This window comes from Phyllobates terribilis, unplaced genomic scaffold, assembly GCF_046119375.1.
Source record: "Phyllobates terribilis strain yellow unplaced genomic scaffold, ASM4611937v1 Scaffold_98__1_contigs__length_5973952, whole genome shotgun sequence".
Classification (NCBI taxonomy): domain Eukaryota; kingdom Metazoa; phylum Chordata; class Amphibia; order Anura; family Dendrobatidae; genus Phyllobates; species Phyllobates terribilis.
The window spans coordinates 489,526-509,892 of record NW_027362858.1 but is presented as its reverse complement, the minus strand read 5'-3'; the positions used below and the strand labels follow the sequence as shown (position 1 = coordinate 509,892).

At 51.5% G+C, this 20,367-nt stretch overlaps 1 protein-coding gene across 1 annotated transcript in view; it reads right to left on the bottom strand.

Annotated features, from left to right (window-relative positions):
* The window catches only part of LOC141198570 (uncharacterized), a 35,756-nt gene that overhangs the window by 9,801 nt on the left and 5,588 nt on the right, over positions 1-20,367 (bottom strand). Inside the window, exons 2-6 of the mRNA XM_073662996.1 lie at positions 10,380-10,529; positions 10,071-10,250; positions 9,865-9,988; positions 9,685-9,782; positions 9,396-9,486 (exon numbers count right to left, since the gene is read on the bottom strand). Of these exons, the coding sequence (XP_073519097.1) occupies positions 9,396-9,486; positions 9,685-9,782; positions 9,865-9,988; positions 10,071-10,250; positions 10,380-10,529 (643 nt within the window). The remainder of the gene's footprint in view (positions 1-9,395; positions 9,487-9,684; positions 9,783-9,864; positions 9,989-10,070; positions 10,251-10,379; positions 10,530-20,367) is intronic.

The window sequence follows — 20,367 nt, the reverse complement described above, 5'->3', positions numbered from 1 at the left end:
CTAGAAGTATGGTAAGAACCTTGGATCCCCAAGGACTTCACAGAAAAATCAAATTTTTCCCCACAAAAATGTTTTTTAGCCCCAAATTTTGCATTTTCACAAGGGTAAGAGTACAAATTTAACCATACAATTTGTTGTGCAATTTCTTCTGAGTATGCAGACACCCCATGTGTGAATGAAAACTACCGTTTGGGCACACGGCAGGGCTTAGAAAGGAAGAGTGACTTTTGGAACGCAGACTTTGATGGGAATGATCCTCGGGTGTAATATTGCGTTTGGAGAGCCCCTGATGTGCCTAAATGGAGGAAAACCACCACAAGTGACCCCATGTTGGAAACTAGACCCCCTCAAGGAATTTATCAGATGTGTGGTGAGCACCTTCAACCCACAGGTGCTTCACAGAGAAGTTTATAATCTTGAGCGGTAAAAATAAAAAAAAATCCAATTTTTCCCCCAAAAATGTTTTTTTTAGGCATGCAATTTGTTGTACAATTTCTTCTGAGTAAACCGATGCCCAATATGTGGACGAAAACTCCCGTTTGGGCGCACGGCAGGGCTTGGAAGGGAAGGAGTGCCATTTGACTTTTTGAATGCAAAATTTGCAGGATTAGTGGACGCTATGTCGCGTTTGGAGAGCACCTGATGTGCCTAAACAGTGGAAACCCCCACAAGTGACCCCATTTTGGAAACTAGACCCCTCAAGAAATGTATCTAAATATGTGGGGAGCACCTTGAACCCCCAGGTGCTTCACATAAGTTTATAACGTTGCATTATTTTAAATTTTAGACCCCAATTTTTATTTTCAAAAAGGGTAACAGGAGAAAATTGTTGTGCAATTTATTCTGAGTACGATTATACCCCATATGTGGTCGAAAACTACTTTTGAGACACAGTGTAAGGCCATGGCCCCACTATCAGTATTTGGTCAGTATTCGGCCAGTATTTTTTCTCAAGAGTGAGAGCCAAACCAGGAGTGGGTGATAAATGCAGAATTGGTGACTTGTTTCTATTATACCTTTTCTATGATTGTTCCTCACCTGGTTTTGGATCCCGCTCCTGAGAAAAATACTGACTGAATACTGACCGAATTCTGATAATGGGGCCGTGGCTCAGAAGGGAAGAAGCGCCATATTGGAGTTCAGATTTTGCTGGACTGGTTTGAGGGCACATTGGCAGAACCCCTGCGGTGCCAGAACAACAGAACCCCCCCATAAGAGACCCCATGTTACAAATGACGCCACTCAATGAATTCATCTAGGGGTGCAGTTGTTAATATGATCACTGCACCCCTATATAGGGGTGCCTACGTTGGGCAGTGAAGGAAAACAATTACATTTTTACCACCAAAATTTTGTTTTAGCTGATATTACATTTTCACACTGGAAAATGGGTAAAAATAGCACCAATATTAATCCCACAATTTCTGCTTAATGTAGAAATACCCCATATGTGGCTGTACAGTACAGCTTAGCCATACGGCGAGACTCGGGAGGGACAGAGCACTATTTGCCTCCAATGCACCTGCTCTGTGATAGTCTCAGGGTTCTGTTTCAAGTGCAGAGAGCATCACGAAGACCAAGGAACACACCAGGCAGGTCCGAGATACTGTTGTGGCGAAGTTTAAAGCCGGATTTGGATACAAAAAGATTTCCCAAGTTTTAAACATCTCAAGGAGCACTGTGCAAGCGATCATATTGAAATGGAAGGAGTATCAGACCACTGCAAATCTACCAAGACCCGGCCGTCCCTCTAAACTTTCATCTCGAACAAGGAGAAGACTGATCAGAGATGCAGCCAAAAGGCCCATGATCACTCTGGATGAACTGCAGAGATCTATAGCTGAGGTGGGGGAGTCTGTCCATAGGATAACAATCAGTCGTACACTGCACAAATATGGCCTTTATGGAAGAGTGGCAAGAAGAAAGCCATTTCTCAAAGATATCCATAAAAATTCTCGTTTTAAGTTTGCCACAAGCCACCTGGGAGACACACCAAACATGTGGAATAAGGTGCTCTGGTCAGATGAAACCAAAATCGAACTTTTTGGTCACAATGCAAAACGATATGTTTGGCGTAAAAGCAACACAGCTCATCACCCTCAAAACACCATCCCCACTGTCAAACATGGTGGTGGCAGCATCATGGTTTGGGCCTGTTTTTCTTCAGCAGGGACAGGAAAGATGGTTAAAATTGATGAGAAGATTGACGGAGCCAAATACAGGACCATTCTGGAAGAAAACCTGTTGGAGTCTGCAAAAGACCTGAGACTGGGACGGAGATTTATCTTCCAATAAGACAATAATCCCAAACATAAAGCAAAATCTACAATGGAATGGTTCAAAAATAAATGTACACAGGTGTTAGCATGGCCAAGTCAAAGTCCAGACCTGAATCCAATCGAGAATCTGTGGAAAGAGCTGAAAACTGCTGTTCGCAAACGCTCTCCATCCAACCTCACTGAGCTCGAGCTGATTTGCAAGGAAGAATGGGCAAGAAGTTCAGCCTCTCGATGTGTAAAACTGATAGAGACATACCCCAAGCGACTTGCAGCTGTAATCTCAGCAAAAGGTGGCGCTACAAAGTATTAACTCAAGGGGGCCGAATAATATTGCACTCCCCACTTTTCAGTTTTTAATTTGTTAAAAAAGCTTAAAATATCCAATAAATTTTGTTCCACTTCACGACTGTGTCCCACTTGTTGATGATTCTTCCGAAAAAAAATAGAATTTTATATCTTTATGTTTGAAGCCAGAAACGTGGCAAAAGGTAGAAAAGTTCAAGGGGGCCAAATACTTTCACAATGCACGGTGTATATTTATGGGTACATATATATATATATATGTACCATTAAATATTGTTATGAAAAAACAACGTAAACCATATATACCTACAGTACAGACCAAAACTTTGGACACACCTTCTCATTTAAAGATTTTTCTGTATTTTTATGACTATGAAAATTGTACATTTACACTGAAGGCATTGTCAGGGTAAGAAAGAATATATATTTTTCCACTTTTATACTTTTATACGCTTTGCTTATGTACTAACCACCATTTTGTGTCTTATAACAATAAGCTTTCCTTGCTACTTGTTACTTAGATCGAAATTTATGCTAAGATGGCGCTGGTATCAGCCAAGCACCTGTTTCAGAGAAATGAAACCAAAACATCAACTGACTGTTGTCTGCCCAGAGACTGAGTTAAGGAGACGTGGACCAATCAGGAGTGGCCGGATACTAGACATTTATGGCTTACCCCGCCCCGAACACTCCATTTATGGCTTACCCCGCCCCGAACACTCCCTTTCCCCTCCCCATTACGTAGTGTATTTAGGTTTGTGCATGCGGAAATAAAGGCAGAACATTGCTGAGATCGTGGCTTGCCAGTAGCCTCTGAGCATGCTCTGAGTTTGAACCAGCTTGTTGTCTGACTCATTCTTTGAATGGTTGACCCATGCTCATAGCCATAATTTGGAGTGACTGGAGGACGAGTGGAATGTCGCTACGACCCCGACAGCATCAAAACTATGAAATAACATACGTGGAACTATATACTTAACAAAAAAGTGTGAAACAACTGAAAATATGATTATATTCTAGGTCCTTCAAAGTAGCCACCTTTTGCTTTGATGACTGCTTTGCACACTCTTGGCATTCTTTTGATGAGCTTCAAGAGGTAGTCACCGGAAATGGCCTTCCAACAATCTTGAAGGAGTTCCCAGAGATGCTTAGCACTTGTTGGCCCTTTTGCCTTCACTCTGCGGTCCAGCTCACCCCAAACCATCTCGATTGGGCTCAGGTCTGGTGACTGTGGAGGCCAGGTCATCTGGCGTAGCACCCCATCACTCTCCTTCTTGGTCAAATAGCCCTTACACGGCCTGGAGATGTGTTTGGGGTCATTGTCCTGTTGAAAAATAAATGATGGTCCAGCTAAACGCAAACCGGATGGAATAGCATGCCGCCGCAAGATGCTGTGGTAGCCATGCTGGTTCAGTATGCCTTCAATTTTGAATAAATCCCCAACAGTGTCAACAGCAAAGTGCCCCCACACCATCACACCTCCTCCTCCATGCTTCACGGTGGGAACCAGGCATGTAGAGTCCATCCGTTCACCTTTTCTGCGTCGCACAAAAACACGGTGGTTGGAACCAAAGATCTCAAATATGGACTCATCAGACCAAAGCACAGATTTCCACTGGTCTAATGTCCATTCCTTGTGTTCTTTAGCCCAAACAAGCAGTCTCTTCTGCTTGTAGCCTGTTCTTGGCAGTGGTTTCCTAGCAACTATTTTACCATGAAGGCCTGCTGCACAAAGTCTCCCCTTAACAGTGGTTTTAGAGATGTGTCTGCTGCTAGAACTCTGTGTGGCATTGACCTGGTCTCTATTCTGAGCTGCTGTTAACCTGCGATTTCTGAGGCTGGTGACTCGGATAAACTTATCCTCAGAAGCAGAGTTGACTCTTGGTCTTCCTTTCCTGGGGCGGTCCTCATGTGAGACAGTTTATTTTAGCACTTGGTGGTTTTGCAACTGCACTTGGGGACACTTTCAAAGTTTGCCCAATTTTTCAGACTGACTGACCTTCATTTCTTAAAGTAACGATGGCCACTCGTTTTTCTTTACTTCACAGCTTTTTTCTTGCCGTAATACAAATTCTAACAGTCTATTCAGTAGGACTATCAGCTGTGTATCCACCAGACTTCTGCACAACACAACTGATGGTCCCAACCCCATTTATAAGGCAAGAAATACCACTTATTAAACCTGACAGGGCACACATGTTAAGTGAAAAACATTTCCAGTGACTACCTCTTGAAGCTCATCAAGAGAATGCCAAGAGTGTACAAAGCAGTCATCAAAGCAAAAGGTGGCTACTTTGAAGAACCTAGAATATAAGACATATTTTCTGTTGTTTCACACCTTTTTTGTTAAGTATATAATTCCACATGTGTTAATTCATAGTTCTGATGCCTTCAGTGTGAATGTACAATTTTCATAGTCATGAAAATACCGAAAAATCTTTAAATGAGAAGGTGTATCCAAACTTTTGGTCTGTACTATAATATATATATATATATATATATATATATATATATATATATATATATATATATATAGTGTATGTGGTTTAATTTGTTTTTTTCATAACAATATTTACGGGTACATAAATTAAGTATATATATAATTCGGGGGTTAAAGTGCCGGGAGCGGTGCCCTGAGTGTTGGGTGTCAGCTATCAGTTCAGCTGACAGACGGCAGCGATCGTGTGTGCATAGCTCCTGGGCACACAAAATCGCCTGGACGTATCCATACATCCAAGGTCATGAAGGTGTTAAAGGGTGATGAGCAAGACAATCCCTGGGATTTGGAAAACGGAGTAGATAGCGCCAAGCCTGTTCATGGTAGCCATCTTTTGAGCTGCCAGGTGACCATGAATAGTGCCCCCAATACATTGTATTTGCAAACTATTCCAGCAAGATCTGCATTCACACAGCTTAATGGCGCTCCTTCCCTTCTTATCCTGCCATGTGCCCAGACAGTAGTGTACAACTATATATAGGGTACTGCTGGATTCAAGAGAAGTTGGAAAATAATTTGTAAGGTCCATTTGTTTCCTATTATCCTTTGTGAAGAATTCCAAAGATATCACCACATAAAGTGACACACGTCAGATTTGAAAAATAGGCCTGATTAGGATCAGAAAACTGGCTGCAGGAAGGGGTTAAATCAGAGTATTTTGGGCACTAACTACTGTAGTCAAAAACTGTGAGTATAGACAATAACACATCTACTGAAATGATCAAACTCAACAGTCTCCATCAGTAAGTAGTGAGTAACTAGTGGTGAAACCTCTCTGGGGTAATTGGAGTATGGGGCTCGGTGGCTCTTGGGAATCTAAAATGTTTATATTTCTTCAAGTGATTTTCTCACTTGTCAGCACATTCTACATTCGCTGTCATTTGGCTTTGTAGTTTACAGATCTGAGTAGGTAATGGTCAGCGTCTTCTAATCCCAGGGGGTCAGTGGACCTCCCAGGTTGCAAGTTCTCTAGAAAAGGGCTTTCACTGCCCTAAGCCAAACCTGGGCAAAGTGGACGCACATCCCGCCCTCTGGCTGTTCGAATCCAGCCCGCGGACTGAAATGGCCGAGGGGCTGGAAAACAGTGGCCTACGGACGCACCACAACCTCCCCCACCGCCTGCTCGCCGGCCGTCTGCTGTCTCCAAACTCTCCATCCGCGCCGACTACATTGGTGGAGGAGGGGCCTTTGGCCCCTTCCTCCACAAATCAGCGTGTGAAGCAGCGGAGAGAGCAACAGAGGCAGAGCGTCGGGTGAAGCGAGGTGAGCATGGGCTCTCATGTTGAGCATGGGGCAGGCCATGGAGCTCTCATGCCGAGCATGGGGCAGGCCATGGGGCTCTCATGCCGAGCATGGGGCAGGCCATGGGGCTCTCATGCCGAGCATGGGGCAGGCCATGGGGCTCTCATGCCGAGCATGGGGCAGGCCATGGGGCTCTCATGCCGAGCATGGGGCAGGCCATGAGGCTCTCTGCTCTCTGGCTGTGCATGGGGCAGACTATGGGGCTCTCTGGCTGTCCATGGGGCAGGATATGGGGCTCTCTGCTCTCTGACTGTGCATGGGGCAGGCTATGGGGCTCTCTGGCTGTGCATGGGGCAGGCTGTGTGGGGCTCATGCTGCATATGTCAAAAGTAAAAGAAAAGTCAAAGATGCTATAGGATTTTTACAGGATGAAAATGGAGAAATGGTAAGAGAGGATGTTGAGAAGGCCGAACTTTTTAATTCCTATTTTGCATCTGTTTTCTCTCAGAAAGAAAATGTAACATCAACTGATCTTCACTGTCCTTTTAAAGGAATAGAGGAATCCAAGTTATCAGTAAACAGAAAGATTGTGAGGGAATATTTAGCTAACATAAATGAGTTCAAGTCTCCAGGTCCAGATGAATTACACCCCAGAGTACTGAAGGAGATTGAAGAAGAAATTTTAGAACCACTCTCCATATTCTTTGAAAATTCTTGGAGAACAGGAGAAGTCCCAGAAGACTGGAGAAGAGCAAATGTTGTTCCTATCTTCAAAAAGGGGAAGAAGGTGGACCCAGGGAACTATAGGCCGGTGAGTCTGACTTCTATACCAGGAAAGATCTTTGAACAAATGATTAAACAACATGTATGTAAGTACATGGATAAGAATGAAGTGATTAACCAGAGTCAGCATGGGTTTGTAACTAACAAGTCATGTCAGACTAACTTAATTTCCTTCTATGACAGAATCACTGACTGGGTGGATCAGGGAAATGCTGTAGATATAGTATATCTTGACTTCAGCAAAGCATTTGACAAAGTATCTCACATCATCCTTATTGAAAAAATGACCAAGTATGCAATGGACCAGGCAACTGTTAGGTGGATTCATAACTGGCTTAGTGATCGGACTCAAAGGGTGGTTGTAAATGGCTTCACATCCAGCTGGATGAATGTCTCAAGTGGGGTACCACAGGGCTCCGTTCTGGGACCTGTATTGTTCAACATCTTTATCAATGATTTAGATGAAGGAATTGAGGGTAAACTGATTAAATTTGCTGATGACACAAAGCTAGGAGGGATAGCTAATACTAGAGAAGAGAGAGAGAGGATTCAAAAAGACCTAAATAAACTGGAGCAGTGGGCAGCAACCAACAGAATGGTTTTTAACAGGGAAAAATGCAAAGTACTACATCTGGGCAATAAAAATGAAAAAAGCATATACAGAATGGGAGGAATAGAGCTAAGCAACAGTACATGTGAAAAAGACTTAGGTATACTAATAGATCATAGACTGAACATGAGTCAACAGTGTGATGCAGCAGCAAAAAAGGCAAATACAATTTTGGGATGTATTAACAGAAGCATACAGTCTAGATCACGTGAAGTCATTATCGGTCTTTACTCCTCTTTGGTCAGACCTCATCTGGAATACTGTGTACAGTTTTGGGCACCACATTTTAAAAAAGACATAGACAAACTGGAGCAAGTTCAGAGAAGAGCGACCAGAATGGTGACTGGTCTGCAAACCATGTCCTATGAGGAACGGTTGCAGGATTTGGGAATGTTTAGCTTGCAAAAAAGAAGACTGAGAGGAGACTTAATAGCTGTCTACAAATATGTCAAGGGCTGTCACATTGTAGAAGGATCATCTTTATTCTCATTTGCAGAAGGAAAGACTAGAAGCAATGGGATGAAACTAAATGGGAGGAGACACAGATTAGATATTAGAAAAAACTTTTTGACAGTTAGGGTGATTAATGAGTGGAACAGGCTGCCACGAGAGGTGGTGAGTTCCCCTTCAATGGACGTCTTCAAACAGAGGCTGGACAGACATCTGTCTGAGATGATCTAGTGAATCCTGCTTTGAGCAGGGGGTTGGACCAGATGACCCAGGAGGTCCCTTCCAACTCTACCATTCTATGATTCTATGATTCTATGATTCTATGATATGGAGAGGCTGTGTGGAGCTGATACTGCATATGAGCAGGCTGTGTGGGGCTCATGCTGAATATGGGGAGGCTGTGTGGGTGCTCATGCTGTATATGGGGAGGCTGTGTGGGGGCTCATGCTGTATATGGGGAGCCTGTGTGGGGGCTCATGCTGTATATGAGGAGGCTGTGTGGGGGCTCATGCTGTATATGGGGAGGCTGTGTGGGAGCTCATACTGCATATGGAGAGGCTGTGTGGGGCTAATGCTGCATATGAGAAGGCTGTGTGGGGCTCATGCTGTATATGGGGAGGCTGGGTGGGTGCTTATGCTGTATATGGGGAGGCTGTGTGGAACTCATGCTGCATATGAGCAGGCTGTGTGGGGCTCATACAAAATATGAGCAGGCTGTGTGGGGCTCATGCTGAATATGGGGTGGCTGTGTGGGGCTCATACTGCATATGAGCAGGCTGTGTGGGGGCTCATGCTGTATATGGGGAGGCTGTGTGGGGGCTCATACGATATATAGAAGGGGCTGTATTCAGGTTTAAGTAGTATATAGTTAGAGGTCAGCATACTTAATTCTGCTCAATATTAATGCAATTAATTGATGCAATTAATTATTATATTAATATTATCATTAATATATTGATATTAATATTGAGCAGAATTAATTTCAACCTATTGGTTCAGCCCTTCACAACAGTCACGATCTCTAATGTGGCCCCTCGGGAAAATGTATTGCCCACACTTGCCCTAAGTCATTTGAACAGTTTTGTTTTGGGTGGAGGAGAATGTTGTGGTCTAGCGGTAAAATGGTGATGACACGATTGTGATACGTCCGGACTACGTCACCGATAAAGCAGCCACAGCCGCTGACAGAGAAGAACCTGTGACTTCTCTGCATTTAGTGGTCACTACTCACCTGGGTAGTCATATGTAGGAATCTCCTCTTTACACCGCTCATCACCCCTCACATAGGTCTCTGTAGTATTAATATGGGTCAGATCTTCACCCTGAAACAAATATTGTAAAAGTCACAGACAGATGGAGAAGTCCCATCTATGATCAGCTCTAATCCTGCCATCTCCACCGTTCTCATTACACAAGTATAAACCATATAATACTGGTGGATAAAACAAGACTGAGCACAAGACCTTCACAGCCGTCTACACATCATAGGGGAGATCTCATGACCCCTTCTCTCCATCTACCTGATGATCCTGAGGAACATTGGGATCTTCTTGTTTACAGTCCTGTGGAAGAAGAGGACGGGGACATCTCTCTGGTGTTGTCCTCTTACTGGATAGATCTGGAGGAAACACATACAGGGACTGGATTCATTCTTTACATACAGATAACAAAGGCCATGTGTATTCAGTCCTGTCTATTACCTGGTGATGTGAGGGGCTGGGGAACCTCCATCATGACGCCCTTGTACAGATCTTTGTGTCCTTCTAAATACTCCCACTCCTCCATGGAGAAATAGACAGCGACATCCTGACACCTTATAGGAACCTGACACATACAATGATACCGTCATCCCCTGATCCCTTCATAGCGTTACTGTATAATATCCCAGTATTCCTAGCAGTGTCACCTCTCCAGTCAGCAGCTCAATCATCTTGTAGGTGAGTTCTAGGATCTTCTGGTCATTGATGTCCTCATGTATCAGGGGCTGTGGTGGAGGCCCTGTGAATGGGCTCAGGGGTCTTCCCCATAATTCAGACACAGGGTCCTGACGGCGCTCTCTAGAGGTCTTCTTCACTACTGTGTAATCCTGGTTATGGAGAGAGACATTAATAAAACTCACTCCAGACATTTCCAGAGTCCTCACCTCTCCAGTTCTGTCCATCTGTTATTCCCATTGATAAGAATGATGTAATGTGACGTCATCAGAATCTCTCACCTCTCCAGTAAGCCGGAAGAGGATCTCTAGGGTGAGGTGTAATATTTTCTCAGCCATCTTGTCTCTGTCCATATTCATCCTTGATGAGTAAATCAGAAAAATTCTCTTATATAGACGATCTTCACTGAGAGGATCCAATATTGTAGGGACCTGAATGAGAAGATGAGCCGATGTAACATCATAAAAATCCAGTGTAATAATACAATTACTGGAGATAATAAGGGAAACATATGAGGAGATTTATTATTTTACAGTATTTAGTTTTCTTCTTTACATCTACTAATAAAACCTATATATTTTAGGCCACAGACAACAAGCAGTTTCTTCCTTGGAGTTTGCTTCTGAATACGTTTCTCATAGACTCATCTTCCATAAAGCTAAATTAAAAATAATTACTTTATGATGAGGACGACATCTTCATCTTCTACTATGTCTCTAGAAACATATTTAGCCAGAGTCGGTCACTGACTACATCACCACCGGCCGTTTATATGTTTCCCGTCTTCCCCGGACTGTAATTTTCTATCACGTTAGATCTCATGTTTGATTCATACTCAGAAGCTTGAGGCTTTTATAAAAGTTTGTTTGAAAAAGCATGGAGACAAGAGATATTTAATGCCAAATTCTCCATATGTATTTTTCTTTCTCTCGATATGATGGGATATTTTTTAACATTTTCATGCAGGTTTCCCTACATTGCATGAAAAACACCCCAAAAAAATAAAATTGGGGATGGAGGTACTGGGGGAACATTATACTGTGTGTGGGAACCAAGAAAGGGGCACTGTACTATGGGAGCAATACATGATTCCTGCACAAAAAACACCCCACAATTTGTGAATCTTCAGGGTAAATCACTATCTAACCATTTGATTAGAGCTGATACTATTAAGCTAAAGTTTCTAAACAGACTTTCTTTCAAATCCATAAAGGGGCACTTTTCTGTATTTTTCATGCCAGAACTGTTGGAGGATTATTAAAGGTGATAGTTTTCCCACCAATTAGTCCCCAGCGCGACTTTTGATCACCCAGGGCAGTGCACCGTCATCTGTGCGTCCTGCTCATCTCTAGTTGGGACCTGTAGATTATTTTTTTGTTCCTTCATTCACAGTCGGAGCCGGCAGAACTTTCTCATTTTTTTGTAGCTTCACTATACGACATCCAGCTTTTCTGTAAGGCCGTGTTCACACAGTGCAGAAATACTGTGTTTTTGGCTTTCTGCAAGATTCGCACCAAACTACAGAATAACAATCTTCTCTAATTTTTTTGGCCTTTTCCCCCTTATTTATCACAAGGGGGCACAATTATCATGAAATCACATCCACTTTGCTTGGACAGTTAGGCCGGTTTCACACGTCTGGATATTTCCGGTACAGGAAAAACCAGTACCGGAGATATCCGCGTCCGTGTGTGGCACACGTGTGGCAACCATGTGCTGCCCGTGTGCCGCATCAGGAGCACACATATTGGCGCTTGGGAATCAGTGTACAGTTAGCGCTATTCCTCGTCATTGTTTCCTGCTGGCGCTGTAATCAGCACCAGCAGGGACAATGATGAGAGTAGTAGCTGTAATCCATGGGACCGATCACTCCAACAGCGAGCGGGCCCCAGAGCTGCCCTCAGCAAGTGACAGGAAACCGCTCATGAGCTCAGCGCAGCTCCGGGGCCCACTCGCTGCAGTCATTCTCTTCAGTTCCTCGGTGTGATCGGTCGCATGAATTACAGCGGGGGACACTTAGGTGAGAATATGGATTTTTTTATTTTATTTTTACAGGAGGAGAAACCGGGAGCAGACTACTACTCTCATCATTGTTCCTGCTGGTGTTGATCGCAGCGCCAGCAGGGAACAATGATGAGGGCAACGTTCAGCACCCGGGGCTTGGGAACAGCGCTAACTGTACACTAATTCCCAACTGCCGGTATGTGTCACATGGATGGCATTCGTGTGCGGTATGTGTTTATATGGATCCTTTGACTTGAATGGAGCTGTGTGATCCGTGCTGATGGCCAAAAACGGACATGTCTACACGTGGATCACACGGACACAAGCTCCGGAATGTGATTCCATGAAATCTCCACCTTCTGTGGCCTGAAGACGCTGCTGAAATATGCAGTTTTGGTGCATTTTTTCTCTATAGGCTTCTTCTGAAAAAAAAAAAAAAAAACGAATGAAGAAAAAAACACTGTTGCATTTTTAAGTGCAGAATCAAAGCTTTTCTGTACTAAGAAAAAAGCGTTAAAAACGCGTCTTCACATCTGCACCGAGATTGCATCAAATAAGCAGGAAAACGCATAAAAGAAGCGCAGCAAACACCAATAATCAGAGAAGATTGTTACTGCGTCGTGTGCTGCAGAAAACATGCAGAAAACGTGCAGAGAAGAGCATTAAAGAAAATGCCGCACTTAATCTACATGTGAACACGGCCACAGCGTTACGCTTTTAATACATTTCTTATAAGTTTAATAGAGAAAAAATATCAATCACGGCATTTACAGATTCCCGTAAAGTGAAGTGAATATTATAATTGTAATTTATGCGTTTCACAGGGAGGAGCTACGAAGATGTCCGAGAGGGGAGTATGAGCCGGAGAACAGCGGAGACGGGACGGGACAGTCCCATAGAGTACGGGACGCTGGGAGCTCTGCCATAGAAACCGCTGAGAAATAATCATCTAATGCTGCGATTCCAGGATTATTCTAGAGGGAATCGGCTGCGATATCCCCTGTGCAATATTTATCTAGTATTAATGCTCCAGTAATGGGGGATCTCCACATACCTCCACCTGCAGAGCCGCCACCACATATATGGCTGCTCTGTGCGCACAGGAGCTGTGATGAGGTCACAGGAGGGGAGGAGTCAGGCGTCACATGATCAGGGGCCTCAGTGGATGCAGGACTCTGCTGTGCTGGTTGTCATGGTGCTGGATGAGCTGAAGTTTATGTGTGGGGTCAGGAGGGGTTTACAGTGTGGATGTAGCAGAGCCGCGCGTGTATGAGGTGTACGGAGCAGAGCCGTGTGTGTACGAGGTGTACGGAGCAGAGCCGCGTGTGTACGAGGCGTACGGAGCAGAGCCGCGTGTGTACGAGGTGTACGGAGCGGAGCCGTGTGTGTACGAGGCGTACGGAGCAGAGCCGCGTGTGTACGAGGTGTACGGAGCAGAGCCGTGTGTGTACGAGGCGTACGGAGCGGAGCCGCGTGTGTACGAGGTGTACGGAGCAGAGCCGTGTGTGTACGAGGCGTACGGAGCGGAGCCGCGTGTGTACGAGGCGTACGGAGCGGAGCCGCGTGTGTACGAGGCGTACGGAGCGGAGCCGCGTGTGTACGAGGTGTACGGAGCGGAGCCGCGTGTGTACGAGGTGTACGGAGCGGAGCCGTGTGTACGAGATGTACGGAGCGGAGCCGCGCGCGTGTACGGAGCAGAGCCGCGTGTGTACGATGTGTACGGAGCGGAGCCGCGTGTGTACGAGGCGTACGGAGCGGAGCCGCGTGTGTACGAGGTGTACGGAGCGGAGCCGCGTGTGTACGAGGCGTACGGAGCGGAGCCGCGTGTGTACGAGGTGTACGGAGCAGAGCTGCGCGTGTACGAGGTGTGCGGAGCAGAGCCGCGTGTGTACGAGGTGTACGGAGCAGAGCCGCGTGTGTACGAGGTGTACGGAGCAGAGCCGCGTGTGTACGAGGTGTACGGAGCGGAGCCGCGTGTGTACGAGGTGTACGGAGCAGAGCCGCGTGTGTACGAGGTGTACGGAGCAGAGCCGCGTGTGTACGAGGTGTACGGAGCAGAGCCGCGCGTGTACGAGGTGTACGGAGCAGAGCCGTGCGTGTACGAGGTGTACGGAGCAGAGCCGTGCGTGTACGAGGTGTACGGAGCAGAGCCGTGCGTGTACGAGGCGTGCGGAGCAGAGCCGTGTGTGTACGAGGCGTACGGAGCAGAGCCGTGTGTGTACGAGGTGTACGGAGCAGAGCCGCGTGTGTACGAGGTGTACGGATCAGAGCCGCGTATGTACGAGGCGTACGGAGCGGAGCCGTGTGTCTACGAGGTGTACGGAGCAGAGCCGCGTGTGTACGAGGCGAGCGGAGCCGCGTGTGTACGAGGCGTACGGAGCGGAGCCGCGTGTGTACGAGGCGTACGGAGCGGAGCCGCGTGTGTACGAGGCGTACGGAGCGGAGCCGCGTGTGTACGAGGCGTACGGAGCAGAGCTGCGCGTGTACGAGGTGTGCGGAGCAGAGCCGCGCGTGTACGAGGTGTACGGAGCAGAGCCGCGTGTGTACGAGGTGTACGGAGCAGAGCCGCGTGTGTACGAGGTGTACGGAGCAGAGCCGCGTGTGTACGAGGTGTACGGAGCAGAGCCGCGTGTGTACGAGGTGTACGGAGCAGAGCCGCGCGTGTACGAGGTGTACGGAGCAGAGCCGCGCGTGTACGAGGTGTACGGAGCAGAGCCGTGCGTGTACGAGGTGTACGGAGCAGAGCCGTGCGTGTACGAGGTGTGCGGAGCAGAGCCGCGTGTGTACGAGGCGTACGGAGCAGAGCCGTGTGTGTACGAGGCGTACGGAGCAGAGCCGTGTGTGTACGAGGTGTACGGAGCAGAGCCGCGTGTGTACGAGGTGTACGGAGCAGAGCCGCGTATGTACGAGGCGTACGGAGCGGAGCCGTGTGTCTACGAGGTGTACGGAGCAGAGCCGCGTGTGTACGAGGCGAGCGGAGCCGCGTGTGTACGAGGCGTACGGAGCGGAGCCGCGTGTGTACGAGGCGTACGGAGCGGAGCCACGTGTGTACGAGGCGTACGGAGCGGAGCCGCGTGTGTACGAGGCGTACGGAGCGGAGCCGCGTGTGTACGAGGCGTACGGAGCGGAGCCGCGTGTGTACGAGGCGTACGGAGCAGAGCCGTGTGTGTACGAGGCGTACGGAGCGGAGCCGCGTGTGTACGAGGCGTACGGAGCGGAGCCGCGTGTGTACGAGGGGTACGGAGCGGAGCCGCGTGTGTACGAGGTGTACGGAGCGGAGCCGCGTGTGTACGAGGTGTACGGAGCGGAGCCGTGTGTACGAGGTGTACGGAGCGGAGCCGCGCGCGTGTACGAGGTGTACGGAGCAGAGCCGCGTGTGTACGAGGTGTACGGAGCGGAGCCGCGTGTGTACGAGGCGTACGGAGCGGAGCCGCGTGTGTACGAGGTGTACGGAGCAGAGCCGTGTGTGTACGAGGCATACGGAGCGGAGCCGCGTGTGTACGAGGCGTACGGAGCGGAGCCGCGTGTGTACGAGGCGTACGGAGCGGAGCCGCGTGTGTACGAGGTGTACGGAGCGGAGCCGCGTGTGTACGAGGTGTACGGAGCGGAGCCGTGTGTACGAGATGTACGGAGCGGAGCCGCGCGCGTGTACGAGGTGTACGGAGCAGAGCCGCACGTGTACGGAGCAGAGCCGCGTGTGTACGAGGTGTACGGAGCGGAGCCGCGTGTGTACGAGGCGTACGGAGCGGAGCCGCGTGTGTACGAGGTGTACGGAGCGAAGCCGCGTGTGTACGAGGCGTACGGAGCGGAGCCGCGTGTGTACGAGGTGTACGGAGCAGAGCCGCGTGTGTACGAGGCGAGCGGAGCCGCGTGTGTACGAGGCGTACGGAGCGGAGCCGCGTGTGTACGAGGCGTACGGAGCGGAGCCGCGTGTGTACGAGGCGTACGGAGCGGAGCCGCGTGTGTACGAGGCGTACGGAGCGGAGCCGCGTGTGTACGAGGCGTACGGAGCGGAGCCGCGTGTGTACGAGGCGTACGGAGCGGAGCTGCGTGTGTACGAGGTGTACGGAGCAGAGCCGTGTGTGTACGAGGCGTACGGAGCGGAGCCGCGTGTGTACGAGGCGTACGGAGCGGAGCCGCGTGTGTACGAGGGGTACGGAGCGGAGCCGCGTGTGTACGAGGTGTACGGAGCGGAGCCGCGTGTGTACGAGGTGTACGGAGCGGAGCCGTGTGTACGAGGTGTACGGAGCGGAGCCGCGTGTGTGTACGAGGTGTACGGAGCAGAGCCGCGTGTGTACGAGGTGTACGGAGCGGAGCCGCGTGTGTACGAGGTGTACGGAGCGGAGCCGCGTGTGTACGAGGTGTACGGAGCGGAGCCGCGTGTGTACGAGGCGTACGGAGCGGAGCCGCGTGTGTACGAGGCGTACGGAGCAGAGCCGTGTGTGTACGAGGTGTACGGAGCAGAGCCGCGTGTGTACGAGGTGTACGGAGCAGAGCCGCGTGTGTACGAGGTGTACGGAGCGGAGCCGCGTGTGTACGAGGTGTACGGAGCGGAGCCGCGTGTGTACGAGGTGTACGGAGCAGAGCCGCGTGTGTACGAGGTGTACGGAGCAGAGCCGCGCGTGTACGAGGTGTACGGAGCAGAGCCGCGCGTGTACGAGGTGTACGGAGCAGAGCCGTGCGTGTACGAGGTGTACGGAGCAGAGCCGTGCGTGTACGAGGTGTACGGAGCAGAGCCGTGCGTGTACGAGGTGTGCGGAGCAGAGCCGCGCGTGTATGAGGCGTACGGAGCAGAGCCGTGTGTGTACGAGGTGTACGGAGCAGAGCCGTGTGTGTACGAGGTGTACGGAGCAGAGCCGCGTGTGTACGAGGTGTACGGAGCAGAGCCGCGTATGTATGAGGCGTACGGAGCGGAGCCGTGTGTGTACGAGGCGTACGGAGCAGAGCCGCGTGTGTACGAGGCGAGCGGAGCCGCGCGTGTACGAGGCGTACGGAGCGGAGCCGCGTGTGTACGAGGCGTACGGAGCGGAGCCGCGTGTGTACGAGGTGTACGGAGCGGAGCCGCGTGTGTACGAGGTGTACGGAGCAGAGCCGTGTGTACGAGGTGTACGGAGCGGTGTACGAGGTGTACGGAGCTGAGCCGCGTGTGTACGAGGCGTACGGAGCGGAGCCGTGTGTGTACGAGGCGTACGGAGCAGAGCCACGTGTGTACGAGGTGTACGGAGCAGAGCTGCGCGTGTACGAGGTGTGCGGAGCAGAGCCGCGTGTGTACGAGGTGTACGGAGCAGAGCCGCGTGTGTACGAGGTGTACGGAGCGGAGCCGCGTGTGTACGAGGTGTACGGAGCGGAGCCGCGTGTGTACGAGGTGTACGGAGCAGAGCCACGTGTGTACGAGGCGTACGGAGCAGAGCCGTGTGTGTACGAGGTGTACGGAGCAGAGCCGTGTGTGTACGAGGTGTACGGAGCAGAGCCGCGTGTGTACGAGGTGTACGGAGCAGAGCCGCGTATGTACGAGGCGTACGGAGCAGAGCCGTGTGTGTACGAGGTGTACGGAGCAGAGCCGCGCGTGTACGAGGCGTACGGAGCGAACCTGCGTGTGTACGAGGCGTACGGAGCAGAGCCATGTGTGTGTATGAAGTGTACGGAGCGAAACCGCGCGTGTACGAGGCGTACAGAGCGGAGCCGTGTGTGTGTATGAGGCGTACGGAGCGGAGCCGCGCGTGTACGAGGCTTGCGGAGCGGAGCCGCGCGTGTACGAGGCGTGCGGAGCCGAGCCGCCCGTGTACGAGGTGTGCGGAGCAGAGCCGTGTGTGTACGAGGTGTACGGAGCAGAGCCGTGTGTGTACGAGGCGTACGGAGCGGAGCCGTGTGTGTACGAGGTGTACGGAGCAGAGCCGCGTGTGTACGAGGCGTGCGGAGCAGAGCCGCGTGTGTACGAGGTGTACGGAGCGGAGCCGCGTGTGTACGAGGCGTACGGAGCGGAGCCGCGTGTGTACGAGGCGTACGGAGCGGAGCCGCGCGTGTACGAGGCGTGCAGAGCTGCGCGTGTACGAGGCGTGCGGAGCGGATCCGCGCGTGTACGAGACGTGCGGAGCGGAGCCGCGCGTGTACGAGGCGTACGGAGCCGAGCCGCGCGTGTAAGAGGCGTACGGAGCCGAGCCGCGCGTGTACGAGGCGTACGAAGCGAACCTGCGTGTGTACGAGGCGTACGGAGCAGAGCCATGTGTGTGTATGAAGTGTACGGACCGAAACCGCGCGTGTACGAGGCGTATAGAGCGGAGCCGTGTGTGTGTATGAGGCGTACGGAGCGGAGCCGCGCGTGTACGAGGCGTGCGGAGCGGAGCCGCACGTGTACGAGGCGTGCGGAGCCGAGCCGCGCGTGTAAGAGGCGTACGGAGCCGAGCCGCCCGTGTACGAAGCGTGCGGGGCAGAGCCGTGTGTGTACGAGGTGTACGGAGCAGAGCCGTGTGTGTACGAGGCGTACGGAGCGGAGCCTTGTGTGTACGAGGTGTACGGAGCAGAGCTGCGTGTGTACGAGGCGTACGGAGCGGAGCCGCGTGTGTACGAGGCGTACGGAGCGGAGCCGCGTATGTACGAGGCGTACGGAGCGGAGCCGCGCGTGTACGAGGCGTGCAGAGCTGCGCGTGTACGAGGCGTGCGGAGCCGCGCGTGTACGAGACGTGCGGAGCGGAGCCGCGCGTGTACGAGGCGTACGGAGCCGAGCCGCGCGTGTAAGAGGCGTACGGAGCCGAGGCTCGCGTGTACAAGGCGTACGGAGCCGAGCGCGCGTGTACGAGGCGTACGGAGCGAACCTGCGTGTGTACGAGGCGTACGGAGCAGAGCCATGTGTGTGTATGAAGTGTACGGAGCGAAACCGCGCGTGTACGAGGCGTACAGAGCGGAGCTGTGTGTGTGTATATGAGGTGTACGGAGCGGAGCCGCGCGTGTACGAGGCGTGCGGAGCCGAGCCGCGCGTGTAAGAGGTGTACGGAGCCGAGCCGCCCGTGTACGAGGCGTACGGAGCCGAGCCGCCCGTGTACGAGGCGTGCGGAGCAGAGCCGTGTGTGTACAAGGTGTACGGAGCAGAGCCGTGTGTACGAGGTGTACGGAGCAGAGCCGTGTGTACGAGGTGTACGGAGCAGAGCCGCGTGTGTATGAGGTGTACGGAGCAGAGCCGTGTGTGTACGAGGCATACGGAGCGGAGCCGTGTGTACGAGGTGTACGGAGCGGAGCCACGCGTGTACGAGGTGTACGGAGCGGAGCCGCGCGTGTACGAGGTGTACGGAGCGGAGCCGCGTGTGTACGAGGTGTACGGAGCGAAGCCGCGCGTGTACGAGGTGTACGGAGCGGAGCCGCGTGTGTACGAGGTGTACGGAGCAGAGCCGCGTGTGTACGAGGTGTACGGAGCAGAGCCGCGTGTGTACGAGGTGTGCGGAGCAGAGCCGCGTGTGTACGAGGTGTGCGGAGCAGAGCCGCGTGTGTACGAGGTGTACGGAGCGGAGCCGTGTGTACGAGGTGTGCGGTGCGGAGCCGTGTGTACGGAGCGCAGCCGCGTGTGTACGAGGTGTACGGAGCGGAGCCGCGTGTGTACGAGGCGTACGGAGCGGAACCGCATATGTACGAGGCGTACGGAGCGGAGCCGTGCGTGTACGAGGCGTGCAGAGCTGCGCGTGTACGAGGCGTGCAGAGCGGAGCCGCGCGTGTACGAGACGTGCGGAGCGGAGCCGTGCGTGTACGAGGCGTGCGGAGCCGAGCCGCGCGTGTAAGAGGCGTACGGAGCCGAGCCGCGCGTGTACGAGGCGTGCGGAGCCGCGCGTGTACTAGACGTGCGGAGCGGAGTCGCGCGTGTACGAGGCGTGCGGAGCAGAGCCGCGCGTGTACGAGGTGTACGGAGCCGAGCCGCGCGTGTAAGAGGCGTACGGAGCCGAGCCGCGCGTGTAAGAGGCGTACGGAGCCGAGCTGCGCGTGTACGAGGCGTACGGAGCCGAGCGCGCGTGTACGAGGCGTACGGAGCGAACCTGCGTGTGTACGAGGCGTACGGAGCGGAGCCATGTGTGTGTATGAAGTGTACGGAGCGAAATCGCGCGTGTACGAGGCGTACAGAGCGGAGCCGTGTGTGTGTATGAGGCGTACGGAGCGGAGCCGCGCGTGTACGAGGCGTACGGAGCGGAGCCGCGCGTGTACCAGGCGTACGGAGCGAAACTGCGTGTGTACGAGGCGTGCAGAGCGAAGCCGTGTGTGTGTATGAGGTGTATGGAGCAGAGC